The following is a 14,714-nucleotide window of genomic DNA, read 5'->3' on the forward strand; positions in this document are numbered from 1 at the left end:
CCACTGCCAGGTTCAAGTCCAGGGAACCAGAAGTTGAAAAGCCTCTCCTCTGTAAATCCTGCAATTGTTTATTTTATTCCTTTGTCTTTTAGTAACTAGTTTTATTTTTTGAGTGAGTTGCATATTTGAATGGTGCAATTATCATAAAGTGCTTCTTTGTTCTGCTTAATGCAGTTAGGTCTGAATTCTGTCTTTCCTTTTCCTTGATAATAAAGTCTGTTTGTGCTTTTTTTTTTTTTTAATTGCATCATCTAGTATGTAGTCTTAGTTAATTTTTTTCATCCATCTATCCTTTTATTTTTAGTCTTTCTGACTTACGTTGCTTTGAGTTGCTTCTACATGTAGCAGAGATGGTTTTTTGAGAAGATATCGACGTTGTAATTCAAGCTGAATTTTAATTTCCTTTTATTAACAAGAGAATTTAGCTGACCTCACATATCTCCAATATTAGGTTATTTGTATTTTACATGTTATATTTCTGTATCTTTAGAAAAATCTCTACTTAATGTTTTTATGAGGTTATTCTTATGTTTTGTTCTAGTGATCATCATTATAATTTTGTGTACTACCTTAGTCTTCAAAAAAAGTGGCCATAGGTCCCTCCTGTGAGGACTGATAAAATGAATGAATTTCATATTAATTGAGTGACATTGTGACCATGTTACATTGTCTATCTTAATTAAGAAGTATTTCACTCCATCTTCAGAGGGGAAACTAGTTACTCAGCTATAAAACTTGAAACTCAATCAGGATTGGAAGAGTGAGAAATGCAGTTATTATATTCAATGCACAATATTAAAAATTGAACTATATAACTTGAGGATAGGAAAGGAAGGGGAAAATAAGGAGAATGATAGAAGGGGTGACATTGATAAAGATACACTTATAACCTGATGTATGGAATTGTAACCTCTTTGTACAACTACTTAGTCATGAAATGCAAAATAAAGAGTATGATAGAAAACTATAGTCCCTTTCCCCAGAAATTTTTCATGTTTTTATTGTTTGCTGAACTATTTTAAATTGTAGTCATGAAGCCTAGCATCCTTTGCCAAAAATGAATATTCTAATACATAGTCTTAATAAATGCCATTAAGTAAATTAATCAGTATACTATTATGAGTTTTCTCATAATAGACTGTTTATAAAATTTAGTTGCTAATATCAGCATTGATCATAAAAATGGCAAGCTGACATTTGTTCACATGGATGTTAATTTTGAATCTCTGTAAGTGGTCTGTTAGTAGAGTCTGTTATTTGAGAGTCACCAACTTCAGACCTTCGCTGACAATAAAGATAATAGATTGGATCTCAAGTTTTTTTGTTTGAGTGTGGATTCCATTCTTGTTGAAGGAGTTTATCCCCATTTAAAATTTCAAAAACAGTATATTTGACAACAGAGAGGCAGATTGGTTGTGAAAAGGGACTTAAAGTTGTAATTTAAAATTGTCCTATTGTACTGTAATGACTGAGACCTCTTTCTTAATGTTGTCTTCCTGTTCATTGATGGTGTTGTTGACTTCAGCTTGAGAGGAACATCTGGTCAATTTTCTGTTCATTTTGGAAGCCTCAGTTCTAGGTCACCATTGGCCTGTGCAGAGGGTATAAAAAGGGAATGTGGTTTTACAGTTGTTTAGGCCCAGCTTTGTTATATGAATGCAGACAATTTTATTTTTTATGGTGCTTAGAGTCTTGCTTATGGAGAAGTGAGTCATGCACACATTTGTACCCTTCCTTCCTTCCTTCCTTCCTTCCTTCCTTCCTTTCTTTTTTTTTTTGGGTCCGGTCATGGGGCCTGAACTCTGGGCCTGGGCGCTGTCCCTCAGCTCTTCAGCTCAAGGCTAGCACTCTACCACTTGAGCCACAGTGCCACTTCCAGCTTTTTTCTTTTTGCTTATGTGGTGCTGAGGAATCGAACCCAGGGCCTCAGGCATTCAAGGCAAGCGCGCTACCACTGAGCCACCTTCCCAGCCCTCTTTCTTTCTTTCTTTCTTTCTTTTTTTTGCCAGGCCTAGAGCTTGAACTCAGGGTCTGGGCATTGTCCCTGAGCTTCTTTTGCTCAAGACAAGTACTCTACCACTTGAGTCACATTGCCACTTCTGGATTTTTCTGTTTATGTTGTACTGAGGAATCGAACCCAGGGCTTCCGCTAGGCAAGCACTTTACACTAAGCCACATTCCCAGTCCTTGTATATATTTCTTTTTAAAAATTAAATATATTTTTTATTGTAAAGATACTATACAGAGGGTTTACAGTTACATGAGTAAGGTAATGAGTATACTTCCTATGGAGTATTGTTACTCCCTCCTTTGTTTTCCCCCCACCATCCCTTTCTTCCCTACATCCCCAACTCCTCCCTCCCCCCACCATGTTGTAAAGTTTGTTTTCAACATAGTGTCTTGTACATCTCATTGTTACAATGGGTCATCCTGTATCCTTGTTTCAGCATTTTGTTATTTCCCTTCCCCTCCCCAAATTAGAAAAATGTATATACAAGATGCAGGGCACTGGAATCAAATGCAGTGAAAATAGAGGTTATACCATGGGGGAAGAACATACAAAGAAACAAAAAAAAATCACACAGTATATTATAAGTACATTATAAACAACAGCAACAAAGATAAAACTTCTTGTGTCCCTATCTTGGGGTTCATTTCACTTAGCATCAGCTTATATGGTCCTATGTACATAGCTTTTGACCTCTTCTGCTTGTCCTAGACATATATTAGTTATTGCAGATAAGAGAAACCATGGGACCTATGTTTCTTTGGGTCTGGCTTACTTCACTTAATATAACTTTTTCCAAGTCTTTCCATTTCCTAACAAATGGGACAGTGTCATTCTTTCTGATGGAGGCCTCTCTCTCTCTCTCTCTCTCTCTCTCTCTCTCTCTCTCTCTCTCTCTCTCTCTCTGTCTCTCTCTCTCTCTCTCTTTCTCTCTGCCACATTTTCTTGATCCATTCATTTACTGAGGAGCATCTGGGTTGGTTCCATATCTTAGCTATGGTAAATAATGCTGCGATAAACATAGTTGTGCTGGTAGCTTTAGTATGGCCTTGTTTGTGATCGTTTGGGTAAATGCCCAAAAGTGGGTTTGCTGGGTCATAGGGGAGCTCTATGTGGAGTCTTTTGAGGAATCTCCATACTGTTTTCCAGAGTGATTGAACAAGTTTACACTCCCACCAACAATGCAGTAGGGTTCCCTTTTGGCCACATCCCCTCCAGCATGGGTTGTTATTAGATTTTTTGATTATAGCCATTCTAACTGGGGTGAGGTGGAATCTCAATGTTGTTTTGATTTGCATTTCTCTTATGGCTAGAGAAGTTGAGCATTTCTTCATGTGTCTCTTGGCCATTCTTTATCTTCAGAGAAGTCTCTCTTTAAGCTGTTAGTCCACTTATTAATTCAGCGGTTGTTTCTTTGACGATTCATTTTTGGAAGATTTAAGTTTTTGAGTTTTTAGATGTGATTTTAAGTTTTAGATGTGAGACCTTGTCTGTTTTATGATGAGTGAAGATCTTTTCCCAATCCGTGAGCTTTCTATTGATCTTGCTAGTTATGTCCTTTGCCATTCAGAAGCTCTACAGTTTCATGCAATCCCATTTGTCCAACCTTTCTTTGATTTGTTGCATTTCTGGGTCTTTATTAAGAAAATTTCAGCCTGTGCCAAGGAGCCATAGAATTTCTCCTATTCCTTCCTGTAATATCTACTTTGACTTCGAGGTCTTTGATCCATTTGGAGTTGATTGTGGTGCAGGGTGACATATAAGAATATAGCTTTAGTTTTTTACAGGTGTTTAACCAATTTGCCAGTACCATTTGCTAAAGAGGCTGTCTTTCTTCCATTCAATTAATTTAGGGCCTTTATCGAAGATTAAATGGCTATAGATCTGGGTCTTCAGTTGTATTTCATTGGTCCTCAGGTCTGTTCTTGTGCCAGATTGTACACATTTCTTTAAAGAAAGATTTACATTTCCCTTTTGAATGCTAGTCCTGTGTACACTGACCGCTGGAATTGTTCACCTAGTGTTCTTAGCCTGCAGTGTGTGTGACTTGCCCAGGAAACTGAAAAAATGAACATGGCTCCCTCACCCCTGACTTTAGGCTGAACTGATGTTAGTACATTTGGGGAAGAATCTGTGATTTTGGTGTATGTCGCAGTCACAGAGTTCTGATGCTGGCCTGCTATATGCTACTGTTGGAGGAGTTCAGGATTGACAGCACTGTTGGAGAATGAAAGCATCATTTAATCTTTTTTTTTAAGCATTATTTAATCTTTAAAAACAATGTCTTTGGCAGGTGTAAGGCATGTTACCTGTGAAAATGTCCAAATAGAAATTTTATTAAAATTAATTTCACAAAATTCTGGTAAGGTCTACAGGATTTCAAACACACTTAAAGGGGAAGTGAGTTGAATTGAACACTTTTCATTTAAGGTATCTAGGAAACTACAGATAGGAGACTTTATAACTTTAACCACTTTGTGAACAAAATGTTTGCACGAGGATGTTCAATAAAAAGATTGCATATTGAAGAATTTAGTGTTCTTGTACTGCTTCCATTCAAAGCCTGGGGGATAACTGACAAGTCCATTTTTATCAAATTTAATGGGTTTCTAAATCCTTATCTACTTTTCAAACAGAGCTTTAATTAGAGCAGTAATTGAGTAACCAGCTGCCTGTCTTTTCACTGTAGGAACTTGTGTAAAAACATTGTGGAAACTCATGCTTTTTGAGTTGCAAATAATAACTTTGCTGCTAAAAATCTAGGTATTAGGCGAGTCTGCAAGAAGATAAAGGTTGATAGGAGCTTTACAGTAGCTAGGCTCAGAAGGGGAAAAACTCTTTGATTACATCACACATGGGAGGAAAAGGTTCCTCTTAGGTTTGTCCTTGAAGTGCTTCTGCCTGCCCATGCTTATAGAACTGAGAAAGTCTTTGGAGCCAGGTGCTCTGCTCTCCATCTGAATGTCTACTAACTTATTATCTGTTCCTGACTGGGCCTTGTACTTAATATCTTTAAGCTCAATTTACTGACTTTTAAAATGGGGATGATTCTGCCAGTCTTAAGGGAGGACATGGTGCTGCAATTGGCAGACATCTGTTCTGTAGCTCTTTTATGGAGCAATGCTCTGCAGATGAGAACTATTCTGCACTAGGTGCTATTCTAGACATTGGGTATAGTAAAAATGAAACTGAAGCTGAGGGCTGGTGGCTCATGCTTGTAATTTTAGCTACTGACAAGGCTGAGATCTGAGGATCTTGGTTTAAAGCCAGCCCCAAAAGACAAATCCTTGAGACTATTATATTCAATTTACCAGCTAAAATCTGAAAATGGAGTTATAGCTCAAGTGTAGAGCACCAGCTTTGAGTGAAAAAACTAAGCAAAACAGGAGCCCCTGAGTTTAAGCTCTAGTACTATAGGATTTAAAAAAACAAAAAAGCAAAAAAGACCTCCCCCCAGTCCCCCCCAACCCCCTCCCCCCAACTCCCCACCAAACCCCCAAACCCAGAAGTCACTGTGCTCATGGATTCTAGTGAGGTAGCCATTTACACAGTGATCAGGGGAGATCTCATTGGAAAGGAGACTTTGGATGAAGACAGAAAGGTGAGGATGCTATATGCGTGTCTACAGAAGAGCATTTGGGACAGAAGCGGCAGAGTTACAAAGGTGGTGCTGAGGCCTGGCCTGGCCTGGCCCAGCCTGTGGTGTTTAAGGAGTAGTTGAGGGGGGCAGAAAGAAAAGAGGTTAGAGAAGTGATGCAGGCCAGATCACTATGTAAAAACATATCTACTCAGCCCTTTTAAAAAAACGAATTGTGGGGCAGGGAAGGTGGCTCAGTGGTAGAGTACTTGCCGTGCATGCCTGAGGCCCTGGGTTCGATTCCTCAGCACCACATAAGCAAAAAGAAGAAAGCTGGAAGTGGCGCTGTGGCTCAAGTGGTAGAGCGCTAGCCTTGAGCTAAAGATCTGAGGGACAGCGCCCAGGCCCAGAGTTCAGGCCTCACGACCGGACCCCCCCCCCAAAAAAAAAGCAAATTGTACATGGGTGGGGGTTATGTGTTTTGTTAGAGAATTTTGAATATGCTACATGGAAGCGTGGTTCTTGGTCACATAGCAGGGAATGGGGAGTCATTGAGGGAATTAGGAGGGAGGTGCAGCACATCCAATACCAACTCACTGATGACTACTGACTTCAAGGGCTTAAGGGCTAGTCCATAAATATCTGTTGAGTGCTTTAAAATGTCATCATTTGATAATTTGTTATGATATATGAGTAATTAGAAGTGAGTATGAATATTTAAAAGCATTATGTAGGACTTTTTTAGAACCATGTTGATGCAAATTGGTTATCCCACACTTAATCTTTCAGCTGCTTTGTATGTATTTTTCTTGTTAAGTGGAAAATTTTTCCTATGAAGTTTTACTTAGGGATTTTTTTGCATTAGTTATTTCTGATTTAAAATTGATCGCTAATTAAAAAATGTAACTTGTGTGATGAAGTACATTAAATGGAACCTTGGTGAATTTGTTATTTCACAAATAGTTTCTCTTATAATATGACACTTATGTGTTTCTTGTAGAAACTTTTTATTGAAGTGTATCAAATATGAAAAATGTATAAATCACAAGTGTGCAGTGCAGGGAATTTTCAAAGTTCCAAAGGAGTTTTTATTTGCACTCCAGTACTATTGAGAGTTGTTTCCTTGTGTGTTTTTTAATAACATTTAATATTGTCAGCTGTTCTTTGGGTATATGTTGTTGTCTTTATGGCTTAATTTATTTTACTACAATTGATGATAATGAGTCTTTAAAAATTATGTTTATTGGCCATTTAAATATTCTCTTTTATGTTTCTCTAACTTTTACCCATTTTTTTCTATTGGGTTGTATGGTCTTTATTACTTTATGGATATTCTGCTTATTTTTATGATATGAATGGAATGTGTTTGCTGTAATCTTTTTTACTTTGGGTTTTTATACCCTACTTATGTGTCCTTTTTATGAATTGAGTGTTTTAGTTAGGTGAATAGTGTTTTTCTCTATAGGTCACACTTTTTGTATTTTAAACTGTGATATGATAGCTATATTCCTATGTTTTTCTTCCTATGTATTATTGTCCCTTTCATACTTAGATCTACAATCCATACAGAACTGATTTTTTTTTCTTCTTCTGGTACTGGGAGTTGAACTCAGGGCCTTGTATTCATGAAGCATAATGAGCAAAAGAATAAAATTGGGAACACTTCTAGATGATCTTAACTTAGATGTTATATTCCAGCTTATTTTTATAAATACTTTTTATTTTCTTAGATCACTACATGTACACATACCAATGTATACAAGATAAGCTTCCAGAGCAACGGTAGCTCTTTCCATTGTTCCAGTCAGGTTTACTGTTGTGTTTAGAGCGGTGGTTCTTTAGCTTTAGTATGCAGCAGAATCCTGCGCTGCTTGCTCCTGCTGCTTATGATGCTACTGCTGCTGCACACTGTATTTCCCTCTAGATGTGATCCTGTTTCTGGCTTCTCAGTCTTTTTTTTTTTTGTCAGTTGTGGGGCCTGAACTCTGGGCCTGGGCGCTGTCCCTCAGCTCTTCAGCTCAAGGCGAGCGCTCTACCACTTGAGCCACAGCGCCACTTCCATTTTTTCTTTTCTTTCTTTTTTTCTGAGTGGTTTATTAGCAATAAGAGTCTTATGGACTTTTCCTGCCTGGGCTGGCTTTGAACCGTGATCCTCAGATCTCAGCTTCCTGAGTAGCTAGGATTACAGGCGTGAGCCAGTGATACCCGGATTGGCTTCTCAGTCTTGTTCCATGGATTTTTTTTTTTTTTTTACCTATCTTTGTATCAGCACCACAGTTCCTCTATTTCTGTGGCTTAGTGTCAGTATCAGAGTTGCGAGGTTTCTACCTGTTCTCTTCAGAACTGCACTGGGACTTTAGTTTTCTTCACAAATTTCCAGTTTATATTGTCCAGTTTTACAAGAACTTCAGTGGGATTCTGATTGGATACACACACATACATATGTATATATATGTACATATATGCACATGTATTTGATTTAGAGAGAAATTGTGTTTTAATAGATATTCATTGCTAAAGATAGTACACTTCTATTCATGTCTTTTATATCCAAAAAATAACATTCTGCAATTTTCTTCTTGAAGGTTTTATATATTGTTGGTTGTCTCATTCCTAGTATACCACATTGAGTACAAATTGTATAGCTATAACAAAGTTACACTGATGTAAATTTAAAAGCACTACATAATTTGATATAATAAGGTTTAAGATATGTTTTATTTACCTAATATTAATCACATAAGAATATATATTATTGTGATTAAGTGATGACATAAATTTCACAAATTTCATAGTCTTGTTAGATAGTTATACTTAGTTAAAGTCACAAACACATTCTAACCTTCTTGGGGCAAATTGTCTTTATTGTGGTCTATAAAGTTTGTGAATCCTATGAGCTTTGACAGTACAGCTATTTGCTCCACATCGGGTGATATGTACATTTTTTTCCTTTTGCTTAGTGTTACCTGTTCCCTCTTTCCTTCTCATTCCCTCCCTCCCATCGTTGCCCTTGAGTTGCTTAGTTTGTTTTGATCGGTGTCCAGTGGAGCTGATGGGTCCTGCAGTTGTATGTTTTCCCGTTCCCTCCTGTTTCTGTGTTCTGCTCTAGTTTCCCTCAGATGTGCGCATATATACCATATATGTGGTCAGCAGCATGAGGTCATTTAGTAATGATAGAATATTTTTAGGTGAAATTGGCTGTTTCTATAGTGTAAATTAATTGTACAAGGAGAGTGTACTGTGATATTTTCATATATGCTTACTATGTACTTTGGTCAAATTCACCCCCACTGTTATGCTTTCCAACTGTGTTGGTCAAATTCACCCCCACTGTTATGCTTTCTAACTGTTCCTCTCCTACTGTTATACTCTCTCTCTCTCTGTCTCTCTCTCTCCCTCCTTCTCCCTCTCCCTCCCTCTCTAGTTCCATCACATTTTCTCTCAGAAGTTTCTCTTCTCTCTTCTTCTTTTCCTGCGTTTCTTCCACTTGAGAATCTCCCTTTTATATTCATGTCATTGTCATTATCATTATTATTATTATAGTTATTTATTTCAAGATTTATATCTGAAGGATTCATATCTGAAAAAAATAGATAAATATGATTGGGGAAAGGTATACATAGGCTACAGAGTGGTATCTGTAATTTTTTGTTACTTTAATATTAAATCTTTGGAAAAAAACCATAAAGCAAATAGTTACCATCAAGTAAATATAAAAAATGAGGAAATTGTTAAACAAATTTCAGCTTTTGTGTAGTATGGGATATTTTCCAGTCATTCAAAAGAATGAGCTAGGGATAGGTTACTCTGTATGGAGAGAATTTCAAGAGTTAGTATTTAGTGAGGTAGACAAGGTGCAGAAAAGTATGTATAAAGCCATTTCACTTTATAGTAAGATGACATATATACGATGTAAGTTCATGTATATCATATACTTATTCATAGCAAGGTAGGTAATAATATGCTTTTGTCTGATCATACAAACTGATAAAAATATGGAGAGAAGGAAAGAGAAGGATGAATGAATGGGGAATCAAGACAAACGGGAAATAGAAAAGTACATGAATCACTTAGCATGGATGATATGCTTTTGTTTATACATTTATAAATAAAAAGACTACACAGTCACTTTATTTAATGAACCAATTGACTCAAGAGAAATTTACTGCATTTGTCTGGTGGTTGTGATAAAAAAAATGAATTTAGCAAAAGTCCAAAGAAGCTCCTCAAAGAAGAAATTACTCAATGCTTTGTTCTGCTGTTAGAATCTAAATAGATAATTTAATGAAATTAAGATGCTTTTCAGTTTTACTTCCTAGGTACGGGTAATACAGTTAACTTAATTTCACTGATTTTTTTTTTAATAATGCAGATGAGAAAGTCACGGTGTGCTAGGTGATACCTGATGCCAGGATATAAAAGTAATAGTTGTGATATTTTATGAAATGGGGATATTTGAGCAGGGAAATGTTCTTTTTCTCTCTCTTTTCCTTTCTTTCTTCCCTTTTTTCCTCTCTCCCTTCTTCTCTTTCTCTCATTGTTTCAACATCATCAAAGAAGGAATGATTCTTGTCTTTTTTGCTGCTGTTGTTCAGGGTGAGGTCTTAGTGAATAGTTTGGAATAATGGGGTAATACTTTGATATTTTTATTTTTATTTTCTTTCAGTGTGCGGGATGACAGAATTCGGGTGGAAAGGATGGACAACATTTATTTTGAATACAGCCATGCTTTCCAGGCAGTTTCAGAGTTTTATGGAAAAGAGATAGTAGACATCAAAGGTAAATATTTTATCCATGTTAGTGTATTTGTCAAACTGTACTGACTTGAGATTTGGCTAATGGTGTGAATGTGACGTTCCATTGAATGACAGGTAGACAGTAATCAGTCAGAAGTAGAAGGAGCTGAGGGCAAGGGGCCCTCTTCTTTTTTTAAGCGCCCTATTCTTGTGCTCTTCAAGAACACCACTGCAGCCACCCTGTGGCTCTATAATCTCAGCATTTAGGAAGCTGAGGCAGGAAGATTACAGAATACAACTGTAGTCTCTTCCTTATAGTTGTAACCATGTGGTCACTTGCTGCTTTTGACAGATTCACTTGAATCTATGGAATTATTGACCAACTTTTCTTTTTGCTCACCTTTAAAGGTGGTTCATTAGTAGCTTAGCAGTTTTATAGAATGTTTAGGTATTCTTAAGAAGACTAGCATCTGAAAGGTTGGTTGTTAGAATTAAAATACCAGCACATTAGTAATGGGATCCTAACATGCTAAGTAACCACTGTTTGATTGCATTTCCTCATCAGGCATTAGTGTTTTATTTTGTCTGTACCTCGTATGCAAGTCAGTCCAGCTTATGTTAGTGTTCAGTTTAGTGATGTGAATACACATTTTTCCTTTTGGCCCACACTTGGGCTTGCTTCAGTTCTCATTAGACTCTATACAGATAATGTTTGTCCTTGGCACGTGCCTGAGAGTTTCATCATCACCATACTCCTCATGTCTTGTTAGCATTGCCTTTCATGTAGGCTTCAGCATCTGGTTTTGGAAATTTCATGGTTTTTGGTTTTGAACTTATATTCTTGCACTTGCTAGGCAGGCAGTCTGTCAGTGAGCCACTCCACCACCCAGTCTTTTCTTCCCCTGATTTGTCCTATAAAGCCTCCCATTTTGCATTGTTTAGAATACCCTATAGGGTGCAAAATGAAGTAGGGTGGCCAGACTGAGAGCTATTCCCATGTTGGTGGTGAGCAGTGAGAATGGCTGCACTACCAGCCCCCGTCATTAGCAATGTGTGGTGGTTATTCATCTATATCAATTCAAATAGCTATAAGCCAGTCCTTTTAGGAGCTATCCTGTGATTGGGATTTACCAAAACTTATTTAACTATTACCCTAGGGATGTTTATTTAGGTTGTCTCTACTGTGTTTTTTTTTAAACTATTATAAAAGAATTTTCAACTCACCCACTATTTTCACAGTCTTAGGATAGAGTTTGAACTATTAAAAATGGTACCCCCTTGTTCTTCCCAAAAGATTCAATTCACCATCAAAGCAATGTGCTTTTCTCCATACCATAGGTATTTATGATCACTTTTTCCCAAAGATGACCTTTCAGTTTAGGAGGTTGCATCTCATCCAAACTATTATTTTAATAATATCTAATGTTTCACATTGATACTATTTTTAAATATAATTTAATGTTTTACATTTAAGTAATATTTAATAATAAATATTTTTAACTATAAAATATATTTTGTTTAGCTTAAAATTTGTTTTCAATAATAGTAATCATGTTAATGAGGGTATATGCTTTGCTTTTTTAGGTTCCCAAAGTTTTTCTGGCATCATTAATTTGGAGAAGCCTGTGATTTGCTCTTTGGCTGGCATAATAAAATATCTAAAAGAATTTAATTTGGAAAAGATGCTCTCTAAACCTGAGTAAGTAGAAAAAAGGAGGAAAGAAATGTTGTAGTAAAACATTTCATAAATCAAATTAGAAATGAGAGTTTTGCCTGCTAATGATAAAATACTAAGGAGGGTATAAGGATTAACTGTTTGACATGTTGCTGAGCAATAATTAAAATATTTCTTAATTAAAAATGCTGTCAAATTTGATATATTGTTTTGACTATACAACTTTGCCTTATATTAATGGGATTATAAAGTATTATTAAAAGTATTTATAAACTTTTACTATCTTCCTTACTATTGGTTTCATTTTTTATTTTATGGACCAGATAACTTTTTGCAAGAAAAATTAAGTTGGTAGATGTCAGGCATTTCAAAGCTGTTAATTGACTGTCTAGGGAAATACTAGTTTAATAACCCATGGTGTTAAAATGTCAGTGGGTAATTTTCTTGCCTTTCTATATTCCACCTTCACTAGCCCATTGTCTTGGCTCTGTCAAGAATTACCTCCATTACATGATCTGGTGTAAGTTAGCTCTTTTCAGTAGTAGTGGATGGCCTGTAGGAGTGAACTCAGTAAAATGGCAGAATTGAATTAGGTAACAAGAAGTGGTACTGGTTCGAAGTTGCTGGCTAGAGTGGTGAAAGGTATTTTTCTTGAGAATAACAGGGACATATTTGATACTTTTCTCATCATGATTACCAAATACTTGACAGAAGCAATTTAAGGGCAAAAAGCTTTATTTTTAGTTTATAGTTTCAGAGGGTTCAGTCTGTCCTGGTAGGGAGGGCATGGTCCAGCTTAGGTCATGGCTGACAGGGAAAGGAAGCAGAGGAAAGGACTGTTGACCTGGTCTGATCTTCAAAAAGCATGCCTGCAATCATCTAATTGTACTAGACTCCACCTCCCAAAGTTTCCATGGGAACTACCAGCTGAGGACCATGTTCAACACATGAGCCTGTGAGGACATTTTATATTCAGACCACAGCAGAGCAAGATAGTATCGTTACAGATAATGAATACCAGAAAGACATGTCCGCAGAGGAAAGAAAAAGTATAGTGTACTGTTTTAAAGCATGCTAAAAGACACTAAGAAAACAATACTAGTCATGGAAGAACATAAATAAGAAGTAGTAAAGCTTTGAAATGAGATGATAGGATTTAAGAATGGTATACAATGAAAAGGTTAGTTTAGCTAAAGGTAAACAATTTAGAAAGAAAAAAATATAAACAAACAAGCTAATGCAGCAGGTCTGAGAAGACAGCTATCCTGAGGAAGATCTGCCTGTGAGCTTGGATCTTGACTAGACTGTGGAATTTCTATTCTACTGGTAGAATATCCTGTAGAATAGTTTTGGGATTCCTCCCTCCCTCCCTCCCTCCCTCCTTCCCTCCCTCCCTCCTTTCCTCCTTCCCTCCCTTCCTTCCTTCTTTCCTTCCTCCCTTCCTTCCTTCCTTCCTTCCTTCCTTCCTTCCTTCCTTCCTTCCTTCCTTCCTTCCTTTCCTCATCCCTTCCTTCCTCCATCCCTTCCTTCCTCCATCCCTTCCTTTCCTTCTTCCTTTCCTTTTTCATAAAGTAGTATAGAAATGATACAGTCTTGAGTTTCCCTGGTAAGCTCTGGGCAAGAATCTTTTCCTTCCATTTTAAAACTTTAGAAAGAAAAGCATGCTTTATAAAAGTTTTGGTGTCTAAAATATTAATGAAGTATTTTCCCATGTATTTATAAGATTTCTATCCAGATTCACACAGCATGAATTCTAGCCAAGCATTGTTTATGAGGTTCATATCAAAGCACATAAAATTTGACTCTTTCACAGAATAAATAATTTAAGATTGTTTGAATATTTCAGGTCAGTGACCATATACTGTTAAATACCTGAGGATGTTGGTTGATACAACCTTAGTTCCACAGTGTATATAATTCTACATGGAACTAGACACTGGCTGAAGGAAATTGATTTAGTTTGGAAAAGAGTCTACCTTCAAAATACTTATCAACCAAAAATATATGGGAAATCTCAAAAGCATGGTTAGTCCTTACAGCAGTTTGATAATTACTCTTTTGTAGGAATCCTTCTAATTTAAGATTGCCCAATGGTTGAGATCTTATTAAAATCAGTGTGGCTGTTGATTTAAAGAAAATTCTCATTGTATCTAGATTGAAAGTTAGATTACTTGTTCAGATGGGGCAAAAAGGAAAACAATAACAGAAGTAGCCAAAGAAAGAAAGAAAAAACAAATTACACACAGCACATTAATGCAGTTAATGAAAAGAATCATGACTTTTCTCTGTAAAGGACCTAAACAAATGTGGCTGTTCACATTACTGGTTTCTTTGTGAATATTGGTAGTCTCCAATAATTATATGCTAGTTAGGGCTCAAAGCCTTCTTCCTCATCCCTTCTGTATCAGGTAGTATATAGATCCAAACCAAATTTTGCCACAAAAATATATCCTTTTTGACAATCAAACATTAACACTTTTCTTCTTTAGTGACCTGACATTACTTGTATTGTTTTTATTTTTAATTTTTTTAAAAAAATTAAATTTTAAATTTTTAAAAAATTTTTATTTTTTATTGTGAAAATACTGTACAGAGGGGTTACAATCACATGGGCAAGATAATGAGTACATTTCTTATCAAGCATTGTTGCCTCCTCCTTTGTTTTCCCCTTCCCATCCCTTCCCATCTCCCCTGGTCGCCCCCCCCCCCCCCCATTTG

The 14,714-nt window shown here is 36.5% G+C and overlaps 1 protein-coding gene across 2 annotated transcripts in view; it reads left to right on the top strand.

Annotated features, from left to right (window-relative positions):
• LOC138807208 (DNA mismatch repair protein Msh3-like) overlaps positions 1 to 14,714 on the top strand; it is a 173,953-nt gene that overhangs the window by 41,925 nt on the left and 117,314 nt on the right. For both annotated transcript variants that reach the window (XM_069992792.1, XM_069992793.1), the window contains exons 9-10: positions 10,252 to 10,364; positions 11,906 to 12,020. In XM_069992792.1, the coding sequence (XP_069848893.1) occupies positions 10,252 to 10,364; positions 11,906 to 12,020 (228 nt within the window). The remainder of the gene's footprint in view (positions 1 to 10,251; positions 10,365 to 11,905; positions 12,021 to 14,714) is intronic.

The sequence above is a fragment of the Dipodomys merriami genome, unplaced genomic scaffold (genome assembly GCF_024711535.1).
Source record: "Dipodomys merriami isolate MVZ:Mamm:240054 unplaced genomic scaffold, mDipMer1.0.p SCAF_416, whole genome shotgun sequence".
Lineage (NCBI taxonomy): Eukaryota > Metazoa > Chordata > Mammalia > Rodentia > Heteromyidae > Dipodomys > Dipodomys merriami.